This window comes from Dendrobates tinctorius, unplaced genomic scaffold (genome assembly GCF_039654945.1).
Source record: "Dendrobates tinctorius isolate UK_male_01 unplaced genomic scaffold, ASM3965494v1 ptg000046l, whole genome shotgun sequence".
In the NCBI taxonomy this organism is placed as follows: Eukaryota; Metazoa; Chordata; class Amphibia; order Anura; family Dendrobatidae; genus Dendrobates; species Dendrobates tinctorius.
Genome location: NW_027361714.1, coordinates 47,762,682 through 47,790,229, shown reverse-complemented (window position 1 = coordinate 47,790,229; position 27,548 = coordinate 47,762,682). Strand labels below are relative to the sequence as shown.

Below are 27,548 nucleotides of genomic sequence, written 5' to 3'. Positions count from 1 at the left end.
ACAAGATAGTATTATATGTTGGTTTATTATTTTTTGATTGTTTGCAAGACACGAGGGCGTCGGGATTAGGCGTTCAGTAAGTATGGTTCATTTAGATTCAATAAGGGAGTCTGTGTGATTATTTCAAATACAGGACTTTATTCTGGCTGTGTGTTTATTTACCATATAACTATTGGATTAGTAATGGATAGGTGTCTCATAGACACCTCTCCATTACTAACCTGTGGGCTTGATGTCACCTGACAATGCAAAGGTGACATCAACCCCACAAATATGAACCCCACTTGCCACCGCTGCAGGACAAATGGGAAGAGCAAGGCTAAGTGCCAGAATTGGCGCATCTATAAGATGTGCCATTTCTGGGGTGGCTGAGAGCTGATGTTTTTAGCCTGTGGGGGTGCCAATAGACATGGCCCCTTCCCATGAGTTGATATTAATAGCCTGGGAACATTTATGGCTATTGGCTCCTTCCCAGAAATATAACATCAGCCCTCAGCCGTCGGCTTTCCCTCTGCTGGTTATGAAAATTATGCGGAAGCAATTTTTAAAAAAAATATTTTTTGATAAATAGATATTGGGTTTCACGCAGATTTCGGACAGTTGCTGTTTTGTTACAGTATATGTAGGTTAATGTTAATGCTCCTACATAGGCTGGTGTGTGTGTGTCTTTATTTAATGTTTTATGTACAGCTTTATTAATGAGGGTATCTGGCTGACACCTGTTCATTACTAATACTCAGTCTTGGTAGTACATATACATATATATATATATATTATTCACTTATATTTGTTCTGTGTGTGTAAACATTACAAATTTGAACATGGTATGTAATGATATTATGGTCTTCAATGGAGAATGAAAAAGAAGAGGATATCACAAGAAATGACATCACAATTCTAATATATCTCTATTTAGCTGTATGGATTTACAAAACCACATCAAAATCCGCATGAAAAATCGCATCAATAATTCAACAAAAATGCATAAAATCCACATAAAAAATGAGCGGAATTTCCACTGCGCTTTCTGCCAAGAGATGCAAATCCGCAATGTGCGCACATAGCCCATAACTGATGTAAGTTCAAGCTGTTAGTGTACCTGGAATGAAAACTAGAGGGGTCTGGCTACTGTACATTATGCCAACCAACAACACACTTCCATGAGTACTATCAGTTTGATGTTCCCTTGAAGGCCTTTGAGTTAGGGCAGAGACACACTGCCGTATTTCACGTGCGAGAATCACGTTGTAAAACTCGCACTGGCTGTCTGCTCTCCGGACCTGAGCTTGACAGCTGCATTGTAATCCATCACGCTGTCATGCTCAGGTCAGGAGAGGTGCCGGCCAGTCCATGCAGTGCGATGCGATTCTCGCATGAGTTATACGGCCGTCTGACTCTGCCCTTATACTAAATCTCTTCTCACAAAACTATTTATCAATCTGCTCATCTACTCCTGCCCTATAACATGGTGCCAGAATATTGGGCCACATATTCCATGCGAGTCTTGATTAATGGTCCTATGCGTCAAATTAATTGAGGTGTCAGTTGCTTAATAAATTTGGCGCATCTATCAAATTCTGTTGTAATTTACACCTGTGTTGCTATATTTTTGCACATTTATAACAACATTTTTCAACATTTCAAACAGTGTGCAAAATGTTTGATGAATCAGAGCTGAAACTGATGCTTGTTTATCTACACATTGTAGAGCACCCATCAATGGTAAGCAAAGGGGATAGACAACGCAGAACAGGTGAAAATGTAATCCCCTTTGAAGTGCCGCCACATCCTGCAACAGCTAAAAAAGGATATCTTGTGCACCATCTCCATGTTGATAGCTCCAGTAAATTCTTAATATGTCTTTATTCTTTAGTTGGAGGCTACGTCCCTGTGACCTACAATGTACTACAGCAGCATGGACTACTGGTATAGTATGTATGCTATTAGCACCATATAAAAACATTAGACAGATATTTCCTTCACTATTAATTGGCGTCTGAGTTGGGTTTTTTGGCTCTTGACTTTTTCTCAAGTAATGAAGAGTTATGGGAAATTTATGCAAGACATAGTTTTAGAGCAGAAATTCTTTGCATTGATCACTGGATAGTGAGGAGAGTAACAGAACTTTGAGGCTATGTGCCCATGATGCGATTTTTAAGTGTTTTTGCCGCGATTTTCGGCGCGAAAACGCTGCAAAAACGTTTAAAAATCGTGTACAGAACGCACTCCATGCATTCCTATGGCATGCCGCACATGCTGTGCTAATACTGCGCTTTTTTCCGCAGCGGAATCGCATCGCGGAAAAATCGCAGCATGGTCATTCTTTTGTGCGGAATTGCAAAGAATTGCCGCGATTCCGCACCCATAGGAATGCATGAGAATCGCTTACTTCCCGTATGTGCCTATGCCCACCATGCGGGAAGTTAAGCGTCTCATGTGTGGTTGGTACCCAGGGTGTGGAGGAGAGGAGACTGTCCTCCAGGCCCTGGGTACCATCCCCCTGTTAAAAAAAGAATATAAAATAAAAAATCGGGGTATATTTACCTTCCGGCGTCCCGCGCTGCATTCCCGGCCTAAGCGTTCCCAGTAATGCCTTGCGGCAAGGTCCTGTGATGACGTAGTCTCCCGTGACTCTAGCGGTCTCGCGAGATCGCTATAGTAACGCGAGACCAACGTCATCACAGGTCTTGCAAGGCATTACTGGGAACACTGAGGCCCGGGATGGCAGCGCGGGACGCCGAAAGGTAAATATACCCCGATTTTTTATTTTTTTTATCATTTTTAACATTTTATCTTTTACTATTGATGCTGCATAGGCGGCCTCAATAGTAAAAAGCTGGTCACACTTGTCAAACACTATGTTTGACGAGTGTGACCAACCTGTCAATCACTTTCCAAGCGATGCTTCAAATCGCTTGGAAAGTGCTTGAGAAAATCGCGGCAAAATCGCAAACAGAATCGCGGTAAAATCGCTGTGAAATCGCGTGGAAAAAACCGCGCGATTTCTGGGAAGGAGTCCGGTTTTCAGTGTGCGTTTTAACACGCAACGTGGGCACATAACCTTAACTTAACATCAGGAAAAACCTTGTAGTACTCAGAACCATTTATACAGCCAGCAGCCCTCTCTTAACTACTTGAAGAAATGCTGTTTTGTTGTCTTATTATTTGCATTCTTTAGGTATACTGAATAGGTTTCTAGGTTCATGCTAAAATATCCTGAAGGAAATAACAAAATCATCATTCCTTATTTCTGGACATCCTCATACTCACTACTCCACTGACAATGTATATGGCTAGAATAATGGCTCAGTGGTTAGCACTGTTCTGAAATGCTGGCTCCTGGGCTCAAATCTCACCAAGGAGGGGGTTCTGGATCGGCAAGGACTTCAATAGTGCTGATTTCAGTATTTCAAAGTAGATCAAGTCTTTGAGACATTTTAAAATGGGACTAGCCAAGCCCTTAAGGATCTTCCATAATGTTTTTAAAGACTATTTTTTACTGTGTGATATTCAGGTGCTAACGTAGCGTTTACCTTTCCCATGTCCCAAGAGCTCTTTATTATTGCTGAAATCTTTAAGAAAATGAGAAAAACAAAAAGTATGATTCTAAATCAGTGGATTCTTGTTACTGTGAAATAACAGGCTCACATATTATAAGAGAAGACCAACATGCAAAAAAATCATTTCAAGCATTTAAGGGTCTTGAGTATAGATCTGGGTAAAGACTTAAATTTAGCTTGACATGAAGCTAGCATCCTCTTCAAACTTTTAAAATCTGGATTATGACAAACATGCACAGTTATCATTAGCCATCACGGCATTTTTGAAGGATCCATTTGGGTCTTTTGCGCTATTTATTAGAGAGAGTGACCCATGACAGTGCCTCCCAGTGGCAATTAAAGGGAATTTGTCATCAGGTTTTGGCTATGGAATCTGATAGTAGCACTATGAAGAGGTAGCCTGATTCCAGAGATGTGTCACTTACTGGACTGCTTGGTGCAGTTTTGATAGAATTCCTGTTTTGTCTAATATAGATTTAGCAGAGCTAAAATTTCTGGGCTATGAATAACTCTGCCCACGCCTCTGACTGGCAGCTTCTTGTGTACACTGTGAATTGTCAGAGGTGGGGGTGGGGTTACACAGATCAGCCTGATTGGTCCTCTATTGATAATCTCTTGCTGATAAAACACTTTTATTGAAATCAGAGCTCACAACTTAATAAGAGACACATCTCTGGAATCAGGTTCTCAGCACTTACATTATGCTGCTCTCAGACTAAATAGCAAAAACCTGCTGAGAGACTCCCTTTAAGTAGAGGTAGTGGACAGAGCAAGGCCAAGGATCCAAGCAAAGTTCAATTGAAAATTAAAAACAATACATAATATATTCCCTTTCGTTTATAGCAGAGTGTATCTATAGGGGCTAGCCGAAGGTTAAAGCTAAGCATATGCACTGGTGCCTTATAAGAGAAGACCAGTACTATAAATGACCTATTGCATTTAAGAATCTGTTACAGATTTTGAATTGAGCCCAGAAGCATCAGATTACACCTCTGAATTTGTGGCATTATATTGATAATGCTAAAAACACTTAAAAAGGGGTTTTCCACTTTTAGAAAAGTGGTCCCCAAGCTATCAGTTACTAGTAAAAAAAAAACAAATACTGATAGAACTCACTCTCACCGGGTCCAGCGTTGGCTCGCCACTGCTGCGCCTGTCTCTGTGCACTGGCTGCAAAGGTAATTTCACTTCAACAGCGCACAACACTGCTGCTGCCAATCACTGAGCTCAGCGACTCCTTCCATCTACATTGGCAGAGTAAGGCCGGTTTCACATTTGCGCTTCAGGGCGCAGCGACGGCCTGCACACAGCCGCCGCTAAGCCCCGCCCGCTGCCGCGCCTCTGCCGGTAGCTCCGCCTTCAGGCGCATGACGCTGCATGCGTCATGCGTCCCCTATCTTTATCACTTAGGACGCAGGCCGTGCGCAGTATGCGTTTTTGTGGCTCCTGCGTCCTTTTGACGGTGCGCCAACCAGCGCCAAACGCAACCTGTTGCAATTTGGTTGCGCTCGGCGCACCGTCAAAAGGACGCAGGCGCCGCCAAAGCATACTGCGCACGGCCTGCGTCCTCAGTGATAAAGATAGGGGACGCATGACGCATGCAGCGTCATGCGCCCGGAGGCGGAGCTACTGGCGGAGGCGTGGCAGGGGGCAGGGCTTAGCAGCGGCCGTGCGCAGGCCGTCGCTGCGCCCTGAAGCGCAAATGTGAAACCGGCCTAAGTAAGCTAGAATGGCCAATGAGGGTACATACTATCTGAAATACGATCTGGTTTTTGACTAGTATCGGATCACTTGGGGACAACTCTACTAAAAGTGGAAAACCTCTTTAATGAGCCTAGTAGTAAGTTATGCCGTGCATTCTTCTTAAATTAATAGGGCATAAAGATATCCCAATCCTGGGACATAACATCACGGCATGTGCAGAGATGCAATAAAGTAAAGGACACATAAAAGAAAACTAATTGGGGCTCTACTAGATCAGGTAACTTGTTTTTTGGGGGGTTTTTATCTTACATCTCTACTTTTTGATCTGTGTTCAAAGTAAAATTATGCAACTAAAATATGATCAAAACTTTTATCCTCAATACTCAATGAGGAAAGCAATAGACATGAGATGAACCCGAAGATATCTGATATATCATCTTTTAGATAAGGAAAAACATAATTGATTACATTTAATTTAGTGACTAGCTCATGGGATACCCCATTGGTCGGGTGAACACAGAATTGATATAATGAACGTTTCTTATATGCGTGACATTTAGTCATGAATGTAAATCTGTATCCTCTGGTTAAATTTCCGTTTTCACATATTACTTGGAAGATGCATAAACATTGTTTCTATTTTTTTTTCTTAGTAGGAAGACAGTAATAATGCATACATGATAAATACATGATAAATTTATACGGCTGATAAAATGCAAATGTAACGCTCTCTTTTACAGATGGAAGAGGTCTTAAAAGTGTGCGAATGTATATAATGGGAATTTAAGCAAGACATATGTTTAGCGCAGAGATTGATGACCGGATGGTGGGAAGGGCAGCCGATCTTTAAATGTGACACCTGAAAAAACATTATAGTCCTGAATTTCAGAACAATTTATACAGCCATATAAATAAATATGTGTGTGCGTGTGAGTTTAATTGAAAGTGTGTCAACATTTCTGCAGTATGTTTCCCTCATGATTTAAGTTCCATCATTATGATACTTTATCGAACTGTTATAGTTATGGACTAGGAAGTTCTTCATTTTCTATAAGGTAATCCTTTTTCAAAAATCTAGTGCCCCTGACCATCCTCCATACTCCGAGATATGCATCTTTCAACAGATTCCTATTCTCTTCTTCAGAAGTCTTAGTAGGGCCATGTGATTGTAAAACTGCAGCCAACATGCTTTCTTTCTTTTCTTCAGTAGGATTCTCAGTCTCAACCATTGACTTCACTGGTTCTTGTCCCTCAGAGCCATTGTCCTGTAAGATTTCCTCCATAACAAAAGGTGGCGGTTGCCCATCTTGAGCCTCCTTTTCATCTTTCATTGCTTCCTTTTCCAAATCTTCATAGTTGATTTGTCTCCTGGTCTCAAAATATTTGGCCACACAGTAGATGATGGAACCAAATGTGTTGACAACTACACCGGCAATGAAAAGGGAAGTAGGTGCCACGTCGTTGAAGGCAAGCATGCCTACTGTAATGGTGGCAATACTCTTCACCACTCCAACAAAACTTGTCGTGACAGCGGAATTTAGATATGTACAGTGTAATGTGGTAAAATTCATGGCACAACCAATCACGGTACATGCAATGAAAGTGCAAACCATCACTGGGTCTTTCCATCCTGGGAAGGACCAGGCATTGATCATGTCCATACTGACAAAGGAGCATATTATGAGCACAGGAGTTGCAGTAATGGCAATGATGTACTGTGCGGTTAGAGGCCCATGGTCATTATCTGTGCTTGTTTTTTGGATAATTACAAGATAGGCGGCATGGACTAATACAGCCAGAACTCCAGTTATGTATCCTATAGGTTCTCCACTCAGGTCACCAGCCCCTGTTTAAAATATAAGATAAAAAAATACAAGAAATTGAACATAAGCCTTTAAGAAACATCTTATTTAACAATGAATGCAATTAACATAATACAGAGAGAGAATGTATAAGTGGAGGAGAAAGGTTGAACTTGATGGACCTGTATCTTTATCCTTTCTATGTAATCATGTAAGTAAAATAATATAAAAACAGCTATGGAAATGATAAAAATTCAAGTGCTCTCCATTAAAATGTACCTCCAGTTATCAACCTATAGTAAAAAGCTATAATTTAATTCTCTACAATAATGTTTAATAGAGTCGTTCACTTGGAGGCTACATACTTCTCTCATTCATTTCAAAATACAGGGTGAGCCTAAATAAAATGGGAAAGGTTGGTGATATCAACTTCCCGTTCGCGGCACAGGAAAACTTTTCAAGATGGGTGGTGACCATGGTGGCCTTTTTGAATTTGGCCATTTTGGATCCAACTTTATTTTTTACAATGGGAAGAGGGTCATGTGACACATCAAACTTATTGAGAATTTCACAAGAAAAACAATGGTGCGCTAGATTTTAACGTAACTTTATTCTTTCATGAGTTATTTACAAGTTTCTCTTTGTTTACAGCCATTGCCATGTCGCAGAGGTTAACACATGAGGAGCGGACACAAATTGTGTTGATGTCTGGTGAACGCAGTACCCAAGTTATTGCAGATTTCAGTGCAAGAAACCCTATGCAAGAAAACTGTCACCATTCCCATTTTATTTATTTATACACCATTAACCCTTGTGCAGCATTTTATAAGGTTTTTTTAATATATGGAGCATCTTCTTGGGCCACCAATAACCCGTGTGCAGCATTTTATGGGGGGTATTTATCTATGGAGCATCTTGTTGGGCTACCATTAACCCTTGTGCAGCACCACCCTTGGCTTATACTCGAGTCAATAAGTTTTCCCAGTTTTTTGTGGCAAAATAAGGGGGGGGTTGCCTTATACTCGGGTCGGCTTATACTCGAGTATATATGGTACATTGTCCTCATGCATGCTGTACTGTGGTTTTCCACTTCTCCCCTTATATCATACACAGCTGCACCCTATCATGTGAGTTTACTATTTTTTTTCCAATTTCATAGTCCTCATAGCTATTTGAGCCTGACATTTGGATGGGGTGAATTTATTTATTCTAGCAATAGTAAGTTGACTACTTTTTCCATTTATATTGTCCTCACACAAGTGATTTATTAGACCTGCAGAGACAGATATGGCACTAGTAAGTTGACTACTTTTCCAACTACAATTGCTCTGATGCATGCTGTAAGGGTATATCTGCTTCCCCCTTACACTATTTTCATCATTGTTTTCCACCCAACCATTCATAGGTGTACCATTTCATGTGAGTGACTACATTTCCAATTACATTGTCCTCACCTTTGTTAGTATATGTTGTACTATAGCCATTTCCCTTGATGTACATATCTATTGTTAGCTTTATATTAGTCCGTTGGAGTAACAAGTCAATGTGGAAGCAATTATTTGTAAGAGTGGTGGACTATGCTGTCTCATTCCGAGCATGAAGGCACCAATTGCGTTATGTGAATAATGTCATGCGTTTTATAAACAGTTGTGAGAAAAAATGTCTGCTCCCTTCCTGTTTTGCTATTCTTTTGCGTGTTTGTCACACCAAACAAATTTAAATATTACACTAAGATAACACAAGTAAACTCAAAATGCAGTTTTTAAATGAAGGACTTTATTATTAAGGGAAAAAGAAATCCAAATCTAAAGTGCACTGTGTGAAAAAGTGACTGCCTCTCCTTAAAACATAAATTGTTGCTTATTACATCTTTAAGAATCTGAGTTCAAATTCCCTAGACATACCCAGGCCTGATTACTGCTACACCTGTTCTCAATCAAGAAATCACTTCAATAGGACCTGCATGACAAAGTGGTGTAGTCCAAAAGGTCCTCAAAAGCTTAACATCATGCCCCGATCCAAATAAATTCTGGAACAAATGAGAAACAAGGTATTTGAGATCTATCAGTCTGAAAAAGGTGATAAAGCCATTTCTAAAGCTTTTGGACTCCAGCAAACCACAGTGAGAGTCATTATCCACAAATGGTGAAACCATGGAATCATGGTAAACCTTTTCAGAAGTGGCTGACAGACCAAAATTACCCCAAGAGTACAACAACTCATTCTAGAGGTCACAAAAGACCCCACAACATCCAAAGAACTGCAGGCCTCACTTGCCTCTGTTCATGACTCCATCATAACAAAGAGAATCGGCAAAAATGGCTTGGATAGCACAGTTCCAATACGAAAACCACTACTCAGCAATAAGAACATAAAGACTTGTCTCAGTTTTGCCAGAAAATATGTTGCTGGTCCCCAAGACATTTGGGAGAATACTCTGTGGACTGACAAGACAAAAGTTGAAATTTTTGGAAGGTGTATGTTCCATTACATCTTGCATAGACATAACACAACATTTAAGAAAAGGAACATCATACCAACAGTAAAATATGGTAGTGATAGTGTGATGGTCTGGGGATGTTTTGCTGCTTCCGAACCTGGAAGATTTGCTGTGGTAAAAGGAACCATGTATTCTGCTGTCTACCAAAAAATCCTGAAAAAGAATATCCGCCTAACTGTTTGTGACCTCAAGCTGAAGCGCACTTGAGTTATGCAGCAGGACAATTATGCAAAGTCCACGTCTGAATGGCTTAAGAAAAACAAACTTAAGACTTTGAAGTGGCATAGTCAAAGTCCTGACCTTAATCCAATTGGGATGCTGTGGCGCGCCCTTAAAAAGGCGGTTCTTGCCCGGAAACCCTTGAATGTGGCTGAATTACAACTTTTCTGCAAAGATGAGTGGGCCAAAATTCCACCAGAGCGTTGTAAAATACTCATTGCCAGGTATAGCAAACACTTGACTGCAGTTCTTCCTGCTAAGGGTGGCCCAAACAGTTATTAGGTTTAGGGTGTAATCACTATTTTCCCTTAATAATAAAGACCTTCATTCAAAAACTGCATTTTGTGTTTACCTGGGTTATCTTTGTCTAATATTTAAATTTGTCTGGTGATCTGCAACATTTAAGTGTGACAAACATGAAAAAAAATACGAAATCAAGAAGGGGCAAACACTTTTCAAATGACTGTACATAGGTTATGTCATGCGACCTGTGTATTGTGATATAGCCTGTTATATGGTAATGTATAAACTATTGAGAAAGACATATGTTAAGTTTTAGGACATACTGTAGTGACTATAGGGTAAGATAGACTTGGATAAACATCACAAGTGTAATATGTTTGATGTATGCAAATGCAAGGCATAATGTTTGTAAAAGTATATCTGTCAGCTACAGCCGTAGGGGGCAGACTTAAAGTTTGGAATTAGCCCATAGTGAGAGGGGCAAGCCTCAGTAAAAAGGAGTCAAATAGGGAGGTTGATTAACCAAGGTCAAGTTGAAATTGCTGTGGACTGATAGTGGATGTATAGACCTATTGTTCGGGGCAGTGGTATGGCTTAATGTGATCCCTTGCAGACATTCCTGCAATGTCTAGAGCTCAAGGCTCGAAACAGGTACTATGAGTGCCTGGTAGGGAAATCACTGGGGCAGACAGAGAGAGTAAATGTAGGGATAGTCCAGGATGAAAGGCTAGTAATGCTTAAAATGTACTATGTTGAAGAAACTAGAAATCAGAAGTGTTGTGGCTGATACTACGTTTTACAATCTGATTAACTTGAACCGTCCAGTAAACTTATGTGTGTTGAAACAAACAGAGTTATGTGGCGTGGCTCCAGAAGATGGAGATCTTGAGACATAGGGGTCTGCGGCCAACAAAGGAGTGTGATACAAGAAAATATGGTGAACAATGAATCTAATGTCTAATATATTTGATGTGTAAGGCCTGTTTCACACATCCATTTTTTAACTCAGTTGAAATCCGTCAAAATGGCAGAAAACGGATCCGTTGGTGGATTGAAACAAACGGGAGTCACCGGACCGTTATTTTGACGGATCCGGATAAGGCAGAAATTTAAAGGAAACCGTGCCTGGAAAATGAGAGAGAGAGAATTTTTTCAGCCACCAGAACCGAGTTTAGGGTTAAATTTCCAGCTGAGTCAATTCCTCTGGGCATGCGCACTGTAAAATGCGGATCCGGCCGGCCAAAAAAGTTTCATTGTTTGTCCGGGCAAGTCGGTGGACACCAAAATTTTGGTGGATCTGTATAAAAACGGATCCTACGGATGACCATCCGTCAAGATCCGCTGGTAATGCAACTCAATGTGGAAAAAAACGGATCCGTTAGCAAAACGGCTGATTTTGACTGATGGTGACAGACGGATGTGTGAAAGAGGCCTAAGATTAGAAACAATTTCACTGCCATGGGATATAATGTCTACTACCATAGTGGTATACAATGGTACAAGTACAGTATATACCACTATGGTAGTAGACATTATATCCCATGGCAGTGAAATCGTTTCTAATCTTACAACATCGAATATATTAGACATTACATTCATTGTTCACCATATTTTCTTGTTACAAATTGGTGATTTCCTTTATACCATTTTCTGTCAATTAAACATATGAGGATTTTTGATCAGGACTAGCTTGGGATGATATACTCAGGTCCTAAGTTTTTACACTAGTGTTTTCTCCTTGTTGTTATTACTGAAATAATTCTCTTACAATTTGTATTTAAAATGTATATTAAAAATCTTGATATATTTTTATATATTGTATAGTACTCCATTCTTCCTGTGTTCAATATACTGTATTATAGGAGTTTACAATTACTATCTATCCATTCAAACCATATGGGGCTCACAAACTTATTTATAACAATATGCTCCCAGCCTTTTGGCAGAAATGAATTTTCTGCGAGTTTATTATTGTTGAGTGTGATACACCCCACACCTGACAGTGACAGCACATTGGGACTTGGACTCGATTTTTCTGTAGAGTGGTAGGGTATTAAGGAGCAGCAGCTCGTCCAACCGTCCTTACAGTTATATATATTTGTATTTTTACAGTATTTCTTTGCATTATTGACCATTGCACATGTTTATCATATTGTAGGTATTTTACATGCCCATCTATACCTACAATTAGCTGCAGATTTGGGTATATGTTGTTATGATTCTTTTTATGTCATTTTTATATTGCGCGTATGCCTGTCTCTTTCAGCCACCACATATGCACTTGTCTATATATATAATTGCCTTAAATTGTCCATCATCCACTTTCGTCTGGATGTCCTCGAATCCCACAATCCACCGCGCCGCAACGAAAGTACGCCCGCTGCCATATTGGAATACCCAAGTGATGGGTATTCCAATATGGCACCTGCTGGTGGTACCAGGCCCTTCTGCAATACCACCAGCGGGACACCGCTGGGACACCCACGCCGGACCCCCGCGCCACCACCACTGGACCCACCGCCAGACCCCGCCAGGACCCGCCACCAGACCCCCCACCAGGACCCGCCTCCAGGGCCCGCTGCCGGACCCGCTGCCACCTGCCCACCCACCTCCGTGCAGTCACAGCCGTCAGGAAAGACTGCGACTTGCGGCCTGTGCTGGAGATGGGGTGCGGGCGCCCTCTGGTGGCACTGCACCCCATCTCCAGCACAGGCCGCAAACCACCATCTTTCCTGCTGGCTGTGACTGCACGGAGATGGGGGGCCAGAGATATTGTAGTGGCTCTTATTCTGATGTGAGCTTTGAGGCTGTGATGGCTCTGGAGGGTCCCAGCAACATATGATGCAATTGGGGCACTGTGGCTGTGAGGGGGGGCACTGTGGCTGTGACGGGGGTCACTGTGGCTGCCTGTCCACCCACCTCCGTGCAGTCACAGCTGGCAGGAAAGACCGCAGCTTGCAGTCTGTGCTGGAGATGGGGTGTGGGCGCCCTCTGGTGGCGCCGCACCCTATCTCCAGCACAGGCTGCAAAGCACCGTCTTTCCTGTTGGCTGTGACTGCACGGAGGTAGGTGGGTGGGCAGGCAGTGGCGGGACACACACCCCACAAACACACACACTGCTCTCCCGATGCTATTGCATCGGGACCACCTCTAGTATATTTAATAAAGGTTGATGATACTTTCTTCATACTCTGACTCACTGACTCTTGTTTTCGGAGTTCTGGTTGTTTTTTATGTTATCCCGAATAGGTCTGTATTTTGTATCCTTGCATTACGTGTGCATTTATTTCTTTATGTGGTACTGATGGATACATTTACTTTACTGGCCACTAAGGCACATACAGTATTTGTGTTTTCCTTGTTCTTTTGTGCCAAACCCAAAGTATTGCAGACAGGGAGTTCAGAGATATACCAGAAATGGAGGAGGCGTTGAGACAGCCTGGGTGGATGAGGTATGAATCCCAATACACGATTTTACATTAGCGTCTTTCCGTGGGACCGGGACAATATAATACCATGCTGTGTAGGTGGAGTGAGATTAGATTTACCACCTTTGAAAGTACATATTCCATTACAAGAATACAAATGTGTGTCACTAATTCCAGGAAACTCCACTAAATCAATTATGCATTCTTTTTTATCTGCGTTACAAATATATACAGTGCTAAATCTTCGAGGACCCAAAATTAGTCAGAATTTCTCTCTGGGTTCCTGTACATTAGAATCACTTTTATTTAATAATTTATGAAGATTACGTTTACGCATTGCCTTACAACTACACTTCACAGTCTACTATATCAAATTCTTTTGCTACACGATAATTTAATCTTATTGATTATAAGAAAAAGCATTCCTCATCCAATTTGTTGCTGGTTAGATTAACTACTCTCTATTTTGTCCTGTATCTCCAGCGATTAAAGTGAATCTGTCACCAAGAAAACGAGTAGAATGATAAATAGTTTTGTGAGAAAATATTTATCGTTTCATGTAATTTCATTATTTAACCTTCTGCTCTTCCTGGGACTTGCCGAACAGTGGGCGGTCCTATCAGTGACTGACAGATTTCTTTGTGCACACAGAGAAAGCTGTCAGTCACTATTAGGACCGCCCACTTGACCAAAAGTCCCAGAAAGAGCAGATGTTTATATGATAAAAACAGGTTACACTGAATCATTTTCTCGTAAAACAATATATCAATCTGCTCCGCTCCCCCTGCTCTATAACATGGTGCGTGCAGATTGACTGGACTGCATTTTCATGTTGACAGGTTCCCTTTAGCACCCTTTTAGTCCTGTTTCTTTTTCTGACTCAGTTTCCTATTTCTCCTTTGATGTTTTTATCTTTCGCCCTCGTCTCACCTTGTAGTATTGTTTCTGCAGATTATAGAGTTGTTAAAGGATAATCTAAAACACTTGAATGTGAATCAGTAGTCCAATGATCAAGGTTGCAGTATTATTTAGATTTAATCTCTCTGGTTTTTCCACTATGTCAACGAAAAATGTGATTTCTATCACAATCATGATTATCTCTTAGTGATTTGTCTTTGTTGCACTTCCCTTAAGGCTATGTGCACACGTAGATTTAGGTCCTGCGGATCTTTCCGCGCAGATTTGTAAAAATCCGCAGGTAAAATCTCAGGTCAAAAGACCTGCGGTTTACCTGCGGTTTCACACCTCTACAATGGAGAAGTTGTAAAATTGCAGCGGAATCCGCACAAAGAATTGGCATGCTGCGGATTGTAACCCGCAGCAAATCCGCACGGAAAAATCCGCAGCATGTGCACAGCGTTTTTCAGTTTACCATTGAAAACAATGGTACTGTACAACGCACCTAAATCTGTTGCGGACCCGCAGCTCCTGAAACGCTGCGGATCCGCAGCAGAATCCGCAACGTGTGCACACAGCCTTATCTTTGAAGGAGTATCAATTGCTTTTCCAGTTTCTTTGAAAAGTTGTGGAATTACTGGTCTATGAAATGAGTTTTCATTTCTTTCACTTTTTCGTACTTTGTTTCTTTGCTTTTTCGTACTAACTGCTTATGATTTAAAGAGTGAGCTAGATGTGCTTGTTGCCATTCTTGCAATTTTGTATCTTCTTGATACTGCAAGATACCTAAAATGTGGCTAACTCATATGATAGTATAAGGAAATTTCAAATGTGGACAATGTTCATATTGACAAGATAACTCAGGTGAAAAATATCTACTCTTAACCCCTTTCCGTGCCTCTGCGTACAGAGTCCTTCCTTATTATGTATATTGTCAAACTATATTAGATTAAGTGACTGACTTTAACATTATATATAGTGTCTTCATTAAAATATACATAGTCATATACCTCTGTGAGCGGTTTGTATTCATTTTGTGGTTTAATGAATTGGGTCATATTGCACCACTTTTTCTTGCTCGCTTTAGTTTTTCAGATGTGCAGACATGTGTGACATTTTTTTAAGAAGTTCCCTTAATTGTATAGGGTACTAAAAATGTCTGGGCTACATGGTGAAAGTGACCTGTTGTAAACTGCAGCCATAATCATGGTCACTATGTAATACCATTTATTGTATATGGAATGAAACATATTTTACCTTGAGCTTACCAAAAAGATAATGTGAAATGCAAACCACAAAAACAGTAATTCCTTTTTTTCCAACAATAATGACAGCATGTCTTCTACCCTACACCATTCCCTCATTTAGGCTACTTTCACACATCAGTTTTTTGCCGTCAGGCGCGATCCGGCGTCGCGCCGGATCCGTCAAATGTTATGTAAAACCGGATGTGACGGATCCGGTTTCCTGCCGGATCCATCTTGCGCATCCGACCAAAAACCGGATCCGTTGCATCCGTTTTTCGACGGATTTCGACAGATCCGGTTTTTAAAACACCCTACAAACGTGATTGGCTAATGAAAACCTATATATACAGTGTTCCTAAAGCCCATCTTTGACAGGTTGTAGAGGAGAAAGTGCAGGTTGGAGAGAAGAGCAAGTGACTGGCGAAGATGGATGTTGTGATATGAAACATTTTGAAGAATTTGGTGGATTTTACAGAGGAGATGAATCGTTTGAGGGTGATTGTTCTGGAGAAGGAGAGAGCGAGACAGCAGCGCATCATGCATCAGCGACATCGATGCCGTTTGTGGATCCACCTCATCACAGCCAAGAGAATGACGCGTGGGGTGTATTCTACACTCTGCATGGACTTTAGACGAAACCCGGAGAAATTTTTCGCATATGTTCGGATGAAAATGGAGAATTTTGATTACTTGGTGGATTGCATTGCACACCTCATAAGAAAAGCAGACACCTATTGCCGCTTCTCCATTTCACTGACAGGGCGTCTGATGGTGACTCTAAGAAAAGACACATTTATTGGATATGCTCGCATCAAAGCACACTTTAACTGTAATGTTGTTGGTGGTAGTTTGTATCTTCAAGTGTTATAGCTGAGTTTTGGTTTGTAATGCTGTGATTTTGAACTAATTTTTTTTCTTAATTCCCCCCAGATTCCTTGCAACTGGAGAATCCCTTTGGTTACTCCATTTCCAGTACAGACTTGGGATTTCCACCATATCTGGAATTGTGAATTACACATGCCGTGCACTGTGGGACTCTTTAGTTGATGAGTTTGTACCAGAGCCCACAACAGAGAGGTGGATTGAAATTGCTGACAAGTTTCTACAGATATGTCAGTTTCCGAATTGCTTGGGCGCTGTGGACGGGAAACATATCCGCATTGCAAAGCCAGCAGGATAGGGATCGGAATATTTTAATTACAAGAAATATTTTTCCATTGTCCTCATGGCAATCGCTGATGCGGAATACAAATTTATTGCTGTTGATATTGGGGCCTATTCCCACCCCCTAGACCGCTGCCGCAAACATCTGGCCCACCTATGCCTTTTGTCTGTGTAGGGGATGAAGCCTTCCAGCTGTCAGAACACCTTTTGAAACCATACTCTAGCAGAGGATTGACAACAACAAAACACATTTTAAATTACCGCCTCACAAGAGCAAGAAGAATGGTGGAATGCGCCTTTGGTATTCTGACAGCCAAATGGCGTGTCCTATTGACTGCGATCAACCTCAAGACTGAAACTGTGGATGAGGTGATCAAAGCTTGCGTGGTCCTGCACAATTTTGTTATGTGCAAGGAACCCATTTCCATTGAGAACACCTCTGAAGAAACCACCTTGCAAGATTACCAGAACATTACCAATAGAAGTTCTGTGACGGTTTCACGAATGAGGGACAATTTTGCACTATACTTTATGTCACCTCAAGGTAGAATACACTGGCAGGATGACAGAGTTTGATAAATTTCTGCCCTTAACCAAAGTCGTGTACCTTCTGTACCAACAGTATACCTTTGCCAACCAAAGTTGTCTATCTTGTTGTGGTTTGCAAATTTTTACCTTTTGGCCACACTTGTGTACCTGGTTGTGTTTTAGGCAAAGTATTTCACCTTTTAACAAAAGTTGTGTACATTGTTAGGTAATCACCAACAAGATACACAACTTTTGCTAAAAGGTGAAATACTTAGCCTAAAACACAACCAGGTACACAACTGTGGCCAGAAGGTAAAATTTATTTACCTCTTACCCAAAGTTATGTACCTTGTTTAGTATACCAAAAAATGTTCACCTTTTCTCTACCCAGTATTTTAACTTTTGTTAAAACATATTTCGCCGCAGAAATAAATGACAGACAACAAGTGTAAAACAAATATTAAACTTTTATTGAATTTTTTTTTTTTTTTAAAACTATTTGTAAATTTGAAGAAAAACTTTTTGAATACAGCTTTACAACAAGAAAAATTTTAATTTTTATTTTGGGCACAAAATCACAAATTAGTGTAGTGTGGGGTGGAAATACTGCTGGAGGGGCTGCGGGACACTTCGACACTGGGAGTGTTGAGAGAGGACTGGGATGGTGGTGGGGAAGGAACAGTTAGAGGTGAAGGTGTGGAAAAAGCAATAGAATGGGTGGACATGTGGGAGGCAGAACAGGTGGTGGGTGGTGGGTGGTGGAATGGATGGTTGAGCAGGGACTGGAGTAGCAGATGATGTGGTTGAGAAGTGGTACGGGAAAGAGTGTGGTACGGGGCAGGAGTTTGGTACGGGGAAGGTTGCTGGAAGTGGGGAGTTTGCTGATACTGGGGAGGTGGCTGGTACTGGGGAGGTGGCTGGTATGGAATAGGAGAGGGAGGAGGGACAGTAGCTGGAGGTGGTGCAGGTGGAGGAACTACTGTGGTGGGAGGAGGAGGTTGGGAGGTAACCTGCAGTAGAGCACCATGGTACATGCATCTGCTGGCTAGGAGAGAGCGTTTCCATGCGCTCCACTACAGACCTGAAAAACATGTGGTTTGGCGAAGATCTTGCTTCTGAATGCATGGTTTGCAGAAGTGTCTTCAACTCCAGAATGGCGGAGTTGAGCTGCTGAAAGCCTGCGGAGATTTGCTCTGACAAGACTTTAAGACAGTTCTGGAAAGATGCATTCAGATGCAAGATCTCTGGCGCATAGCTCTTTTCATGACCCCTCTGCCGCTGCCGCCCAGTACCCGCAGGTGTACTAGAGGTGGCAGCGGCAGAAGAGTGGGGTAAAGGGAAAGCGATCTCCTTACCAGTGGATTCATGTAATGTAGGCGGCCACGATGCTCCTGTGCTGGTGGATGGGAGAGATGGATCGTATGTGAGGGAAGGGTGAGAAGGTGCAGATGGGCCGGATTGGTCGAAGTGTCCCTCGGTGGCGGTCTCTTCAGGGATCGCCTCAGAAGGGTCCAAGTGTGCAGGCTCCCGAGTGCTGGTCATTGTGCTGTGGAATAAAGAGAAAAAAATACAATTAATATAGTGACGTGGCATGGCCCTGGCTGCAAAAAAAAATAGTCATGTAACAAATTTTTTTTTACATGAGGTGTGTAATATTTACCTTCTGGTGACCATTGTTTCCCGGAGGAACGACAGGGTTCGTGTGTACTTGTACTTGCTCCTGAGTCCTCCAGATCCACTCGGGGCCCGCATCTCTTTGTTGAACTCTTTCTTGAAACGATCCCTCACAGACCGCCACCGCTTCACAATTCTCTCCCCTGAAACGAGAAAGCACAAAGTGGTTAGTATTCAACATCAGTGTTTCCCAAACTCCAGTCCTCATGCCCCCTACGGGTCATGTTTTCAGGCTTTCCATAGTGTTGGTTAAAAGGAAATCCTGAAAACATGACCCGTGGGGACCACGAGGACTGGAGTTCGGGAAACAGTGCTTTACATCAAGCAACCGGAGCAGCATATACTTACGCTCTTGAATCTGGGCCCAAGCATCGAGGTCCTCCCAGCGGTCCAAGAGGAGCGAACAGATTTCCTCCCAGAGCCGTTGGTTCACTATAAGATCAGCATGGCGGCGGTCCCCCATATTCCATAGCGGCTCCCTTTCTCTGACCAGATCGATGAGGAGGTCCACGTCAATCCCACCCTCCTCACCGTCAGAGTCTGGAGCACGCAGTGAAGCCTATTACAGGAAAAGAGAAAAAAAAATAATTATTCTCCACACTTAAGAAATGTAAAGAAAAGGGAAAAAAAAAGCCTAAAAAAATATTATACTTACACGATGGTGACCGCCGCGTCGCTGACGCCAACGACCCTGGGAGGCACTTCAAGGACCTCTTGGCCAAGCACCAGATTGGGAAGACTAGAAATGGAAAAAAAAAGTTATGTGCTTGGATGTAGGCATATGTGTTGTTTTCTGTGTGATGTCTGCACTAAATTGTTTTCTATGTGTTGCGTGTAGTGTGATGTTGTGGTTCTGCGATTGATGCAGGAAACTTACCAAATGCAAGCCCACTCCAGGTATCTGTCCACCCCTTCGTTCTTCTTCTGGGAGATCCTCTTCAGCTTGTGATTCCTGTTTTGAAATAAAAGCCAATGAATAGACATATATTCCAGAGATGATGGATTTTGGAAATAAAAACTTACCGTTAAATGCTGATGGTGCGAGGGAGGGCTCCCAGAAGAAAATGTGGTGTCCTGCTGCTGGCCAGACTCTGCTCCTGTTGCTGGTGCTGGTGCTGCTGGTGCTGCTGCCTCTCTAGGGCGGCTTCTGCTGGTGAATAAAGAGAAACAAAGGGCCAATGAATACATTGATATAACATGGCCCTAGTTTTGAGGAATGGGGGATGTGATAATTACCATCTGTCGTCTGCTGGTGGACTCTTCTCCGCCTGTTCAGCAAGGTCCCTTGGCTCCATTTGGGGTGTTGCTGGTGGTGCAGTACTCTCCTGCCTTCTCCTGCGGCTGGCTCCTCTTTTGGCTGGCATGTTGGCTGTGGGTCCCACTGTCATGGTTTTATATATGTTTGCTGTGGGCAGGGCTACTGAGCATGCTCAGACCAAAAAAATGGATTCGGCAACCGGATCCGGCTTTTGCCAGATCCGGTGCATTGCGGCGCTCATAGACTTTTATAGTGTGAAAACGCCTAAAGTGCCGGATCCGGCGGTTCCTGCTTTTTCGCCGGAGACAAAAAACGTTACAGTTGTCGTTTTTTCCAGACGCCGGATTGAGACATATTGCCGGATCCGGTCAAAACCGGAACAACCGCATGGCCATCCGGCGCGATCCGGCGCTAATACAAGTCAATTGGGGAAAACCGGATCCAGCTTTGCATTTCGCCGGATCCGGTTTTTGAAAAAATAGCCGGATCGCGCCTGATGGCGAAAAACTGATGTGTGAAAGAGGCCCAGTAGCAAGGTCTCTTCCTGGCAAATGGTGCTACGTTATTAGTTACAGCATTTACAGCCATGCATTTGTTAGCACATAAGCCACTGATTTGTAGCTCGTGATTAAGTGTATACACTATACTTTCCTATTTTTTCACTTCTGGATAATTATGTGACTATTCATCCACATTCCTTCTTGGTTTATTCACTATATGAAGTAACATATTGGTACACCTACACATTACACCTCCAGTCTAGTTTTTAATACAATCCATTATATTAGGCATTAAAAATGAGTTGGCTAACCCTTTGAAGATTAAACAGCTTTCATTGTTCTGGTAAGGCTTACTACAAGACTGTGGACATTTTTGCAGCTTAATCCAGAAGGCCATTTGTGAGCCCAGACAGTGACGTAGGACGAGAGGGCCAAGCTCACAATCTCTATGCTCTGTGCAGTGGGGCACAGTCATGCTGGAACAGAATAGGGCTATCCCCAAACTGTTTCCACAAAGTTGGAAGTATGCAAATATCCAAAATGTCTCAGTATGCTGAAGCAGTAGGATTTCCCTTGCGCTGAAACATTAATCCTCCTCCACCAAACTTTGCAATCACGCAAGTAGTTATCTCCTGGCATTTACCAAGTCTAGACTTGTCCTTCAGACTGTCAGCTAGAGCAGTATAATTTGTCACTCCACAAAACACGTTTCCTGCATGCACATTTTGTTCATGTTAATGGATGAGGAGGTTTAGAACTTTGAAGTTATTGAGTCAGCAGAATTTTTGCGACATTTTTGCACTGTGCCCCAGAATTCAGTGACTCCCTCTGTAAGGCCGGAGTCACACTTGCAAGTGCAATTCAAGAAACTTGTGCGAGTCTCTCACTTCAATCAATACCCGACACTGCCGCCAGCATTCGAGACCGGAGTGTGCGGCTGCATGTATTTCTATGCAGCTGAATGCTCGGTCCAAACCGCTGGCAACAGTGCCAGGTATTGACTTGCACAAGTTTCTCACATTGCACTCGCAAGTGTGACCCCGGTCTTACTACGCTGTCTACATGATTTTGTCACTGTGGTTAGTTAATGCTTCCTGTTTTCAACAATACCACTCACAGTTGACTGTGGAATATTTAGGAGGCTGTGACATCAGTGAGGCTGCGCGGAGTCCCCTGGCTGACCTGAGGTGAACTGATGAGTGTGGGGAAAAATGCAGAAACTTTCCCACGCTCATTAGTTCATCTCTGGGCAGCCAGGGAGGCTGCGCAGAGATGAAATAATTCATTCTGGCAATGGTTTACAAGAGGCTGGTCGCATTTGCATCGGTCCCTGTGTAAACCACTTAACCCTTTCTGATGGATTGCAGCGGGGGACGTGACTGAGCAGCGGAGAGGTAAGGATATGGTTGCTTTTTTGTTTTATTTTTGTTACAGGTCGATGACTTTTATTTGGATTAGCAGAGGAATAAATATGGTCAAAAACTAGGTGTCTTTATTTCATTAAAATAATTTTTAATTAATGTCTGTGTGTGTTTTTAACCCTTTATTAGTCTAGGGTTAATAATGGATAAGTGTCCAATTGACACCTCTCCATTATTAATCGGCTTAATGTCACCTTCCAATTGCAAGGTGACATTAATCCATTAATATTAACCCATTAGCCACTGCTACAGGCAATGGGAATAGAGAGGAAAAGTGCCAGAAAAGGCATATCTTATAGATGCGCCTTTTCTGGGGTTTCTGGGGGCAGATTTTCGTAGCCGGGGGGGGCAAAAACAATGGTCTCTCTCAAGGCTATTAAAATCTGCCCTCATTCACCTGCTTTACCTCTCTGGTTGCGATTTTGCCACGGGAGCCCACGCATTTTTTTCCAACTAATTAACCCTTTAATTTAACACCTAGACTTCCCAAATTTTAAGCAAAAATCATAATCTAATTATTAGTCAGGGACATATAAAAAATACATGAAATGAAATGGTTTACTGTATGTAAACCATGTGTCATTTCACGTCCGGTTTTGTATTGATTTTACAGATGCCGGCAATTGAATTAGCGGCTATTCTGCTATGTGGAACTCTATGAAATATAAATATATATATATATGTGTGTCTCAATGACATGTATATATGTATTCTATGTGTATATATCTATTCCTCCGTTTCGTTTTAGCCTGTCATAGGGTTCCATTATATGTCCATTGTGCAAGCCTGCGAGAAAATCTCGGCATACGGATGCCATACGGATTACATACGGATGCTTACATGCGCAAAATACACGACCATACCTTGATTACGGATGACATATGGATCACTATTTAGCGGACATTTCTCCGTATTACGCATGGAAAGTACGGACCGTATTTTTCATCGGTTAGTGTGACCCCAGCCTTATGGTTGACGTGCCAGAACATCAGAACTCCCCATATGTGACTCTATTTTACAAACTAAACCTCTCAATGAATTCATCTCAGGGTGCAGTGATCATATTGACACAACAGATGTGTCACATAATTGTATAGCATTGGGCAGTGAAGAAAAAATAATCACATTTTCACAGCAAAAATATAGTTTTAACTCCAGATTTTACATTTTCCCAAGCAGAAATATGTAAAAATGGCACCAAAATTTGTCACACAATTACTGCTGAATATGGCAATACCCCATATGTGGCTATTCAGTACTGCTTAGCCACACATCGAGACTCGGGAGGGACGAAGAGCTATTTGCCTACTGGAGGGCAGTTTTTCTTAGAATAGTTTGCAGACTCCATATACAGAGCACCTAAGAACTAGAAGAACAGAATACCCCACTCAAGTGACCCCATTTTGAAAATTGTACCCTTTTGGGAATTTATCTACAGGTGTCGTGATGATTTTGACTCCATGAGTGTTTTCTAGAAACAAGCAGCAGTGGATGTTGGTAAGTGAAAATTGTAAATCTGCTATTGTAGTGCTCGTATAATGTAGTGCCCAGTATGTTATGCCCAACTCTTGCTTCTGGAAATATGCACCCATAAATTAGCTACAACGCTACAGAAATGCCAAACTTGTGGATGTTAAATGTGGTTTAGGCACACTGTGGAGCTCAGAAGGGAGGGGGCTTTTGAATTTGGGAGCGCAGAATTCACTGGATTTCTTTTGGGGGCAAGGAACCATAGCACTTTTCCAGAGCCTTTGTTCTGCCAGTAATGTGCAAGCCCCCTATATTTCCATTAACAGATGACGGACCTGAGTGGGGGCTTTCTTTGTGGATCAAGTTGAAGCTTTTATTGGGAACATTTTACATAACGTTTTGGATCACATTTATCCTGCGCTCTACGCTGAGCACTTACATCGGGGTTTCCTATTAAATCTCCGAATGACATGATTCAGATGAAATACATGGTGGAGCTATTCACTATAATGAGGCAGAAAAGTTAGTCTGGACTCAGTCTGGCCTCTGTTCAGTGGTGTCCTTCTTTTCAGAGGAGCACAAAACTATGGCGGACCGAGCTTTTATGCACATTTAACAATATGGGCAGAGCCAGATCAAAGGCCAGATGGTGTCCACAGTCCCTTCATTTGCCTCATTACAGGGAATTTTCTATTGGCGGTTCTGTCCGAATCTTGTATTTCAGAGATTTACACGGAAACCCCAGTGTAAGCGCTCAGCAAACAGCGCAGGAGAAATGTGCGGGACCAGCAGGTGAAGAATTTATTTTATTTAATCTTTACGCTGTTACTCATGCGGTATAAGTGATTAGATAACTGTATTCTTTGGGTCGGTGCTATTACAGCGTTAGCAGATTTATATATTTTCTTATGTTTGGCTGCTGTCACATACTAAAGGCACTTTTTTGCAAAAACAAGTTTTGAGAGAACTATAATTTTTTCATATTTCTGCCAACAGAGTCATGTGAGGGCTTGTTTTTTGGGGGACAAGTTGATGGTCTTTGCTGGTATCATTTTCGAGCACATGACATATTTTGATCACTTTCTATTCCAATTTTTGGGAGGTAGAATGAACAAAACCAAGCAATTCAGGAATTGATTTTTGTAGGAGTTTTTTTTATGCCAATCCGGATGTGGTAAAGTTGATAAAGCAGCTTTATTCTCTTTTTTTATGTTTTGTCCCTGTCTTTTACACAATAAAAACTATTTTATAGAAATAATACCGTATATACTCGCGTATAAGCCAACATTTTCAGCCCATTTTTTGGGGCTGAAAGTCCCCCTCTCGGCTTATACGTGAGTCATATACCAGGGGGTCGGCGGGGGAGGGGGGAAGTGGTGTCAGGTCATACTTACCCCCTCCTGGAGCGGTCTCTGCAGCTCACCTGCTTCTCCCGGTCTCAGGCTCCTTCCTTCAGCAGTCACATGGTACCGCTCATTAAAGTCATGATTATTTATGACTTTAATGGACTGTACCATGTGACCGCTGCAGGAAGGAGCCCGAGACCGGGAGAAGCAGGGGGGCTGCAGAGACCGCGCCAGGAGGGGGTAAGTATAAGCTATATTCACCTGTCCCTGATCCATGGCTGCACACCGCTCTGTCCTCTCCTCCTCTGCGTCCTCTGTGATGTTGAGGTCAGAGGGCATGGTGACATAGTTAGTGCGCGCCGTGCCGTCTGTCTGAATGTCACTGACAGGATGCGGAGGAGGAGAGGACAGAGCAGCGTGCAGCCATGGAGCGGGGATCGGTAAATATCGCCAGTGCCGGGGTCCTGAGCCAGTGGTGACATCAGAACCTGTCACCGCCTGCTCGGCATCGGGCCCCCGGCGACGAGAGGTGAGTATGTCATTTTTTATCTTTATTCGCAGCGGCAGCAGCAATATATGGGGGCATAATTATAGAGCAGCATATGGGAGCAAAATTATGGAGCAGCATATGGGGGCATAATTATGGAGCAGCATATGGGGGCATAATTATGGAGCAGCATATGGGGGCATAATCTATGGAGCAGCATATGGGGGCATAAACTATGGATCAGCATATGGGGGCATAAACTATGAGCAGTGTATGGGGGCATAAACTATGGAGCAGTATATGGGGGCATAATCTATGGAGCAGCATATGGGGTGTAATCTATGGAGCAGCATATGAGGGCGTAATCTATGGAGCAGCATATGGGGGCATAATTATGGAGCAGCATATGGGGGCATAATCATGGAGCAGCATATGGGGGGATAATCATGGAGCAGCATATGGGGGGATAATCTATGGCGCAGCATATGTGGGCATAAACTATGGAGCAGCATATGGGGGCATAATCTATGGAGCCGCATATGGGGGCATAAACTATGGACAGCATATGGGGGCATAATCCATGGAGCAGCATATGGGGGCATAATCTATGGAGCAGCATATGTGGGCATAATCTATGGAGCAGCATATGGGGGCATAATCTATGGAGCAGCATATGGGGTGTAATCTATGGAGCAGCATATGAGGGCGTAATCTATGGAGCAGCATATGGGGGCATAATTATGGAGAAGCATATGGGGGCATAATCTATGGAGCAGCATATGGGGGCATAAACTATGGAGCATCTTACGGGGGGAATATTTTATGGAGCATCTTATGGGGCAGCATATAGGCCATAATCTATGGAGCATTTTATGGGGGCATAATCTATGGATCATTTTATGGGAGCATAATCTATGGAATATCTTATGGGGCCATAAGCTTTATGGGGAAGCATATGGGGCATTATTAACCTTTGTGCAGCATTATATGGGGTGTATTTTGTATGGATCATTATATGGGGCTCCTGATTCAATATGGATAGTCAAAAACATTTAACCTACTGATGTCTCAATTAATTTTACTTTTATTGGTATCTATTTTTATTTTTGAAATTTACCAGTAGCTGCTGCATTTTCCACCCTAGGCTTATATGCGAGTCAATAAGTTTTCCCAGTTTTTCGTGGCAAATTTAGGGGGTCGACTTATACATGGGTCGGCTTATACACGAGTATACACTCACTGGCCACTTTATTAGGTACACCTGTCCAACTGTGTGTTAAGACTTAATTTCTAATCAGCCAATCACATGGCGGCAACTCAGTGCATTTAGGCATGTAGACATGGTCAAGACAATCTCCTGCAGTTCAAACCGAGCATCAGTATGGGGAAGAAAGGTGATTTGAGTGCCTTTGAACGTGGCATGATTGTTGGTGCCAGAAGGGCTGGTCTGAGTATTTCAGAAACTGCTGATCTACTGGGATTTTCACGCACAACCATCTCTAGGGTTTACAGAGAATGGTCCGAAAAAGAAAAAAAATCCAGTGAGCGGCAGTTCTGTGGCCGGAAATGCCTTGTTGATGCCAGAGGTCAGAGGAGAATGGGCAGACTGGTTCGAGCTGATAGAAAGGCAACAGTGACTCAAATTGCCACCCGTTACAACCAAGGTAGGCAGAAGAGCATCTCTGAACGCACAGTGCGTCGAACTTTGAGGCAGATGGGCTACAGCAGCAGAAGACCACACTGGGTACCACTCCTCTCAGCTAAGAACAGGAAACTGAGGCTACAATTTGCACAAGCTCATCGAAATTGGACAGTAGAAGATTGGAAAAACATTGCCTGGTCTGATGAGTCTCGATTTCTGCTGCGACATTCGGATGGTAGGGTAAGAATTTGGCGTATACAACATGAAAGCATGGATCCATCCTGCCTTGTATCAACGGTTCAGGCTGGTGGTGGTGTCATGGTGTGGGGAATTTTTTCTTGGCACTCTTTGGGCCCCTTGGTACCAATTGAGCATCGTTGCAACGCCACAGCCTACCTGAGTATTGTTGCTGACCATGTCCATCCCTTTATGACCACAATGTACCCAACATCTGATGG

General features: G+C 42.6%; 1 protein-coding gene across 1 annotated transcript in view; it reads right to left on the bottom strand.

The window, feature by feature from the left end:
* Positions 1-5,874: 5,874 nt before the first annotated feature.
* The window catches only part of SLC35D3 (solute carrier family 35 member D3), a 38,601-nt gene continuing 16,927 nt past the window's right edge, over positions 5,875-27,548 (bottom strand). Inside the window, exon 2 of the mRNA XM_073576122.1 lies at positions 5,875-7,110. Within this exon, the coding sequence (XP_073432223.1) occupies positions 6,287-7,110 (824 nt within the window). The 3' untranslated portion in view covers positions 5,875-6,286. The remainder of the gene's footprint in view (positions 7,111-27,548) is intronic.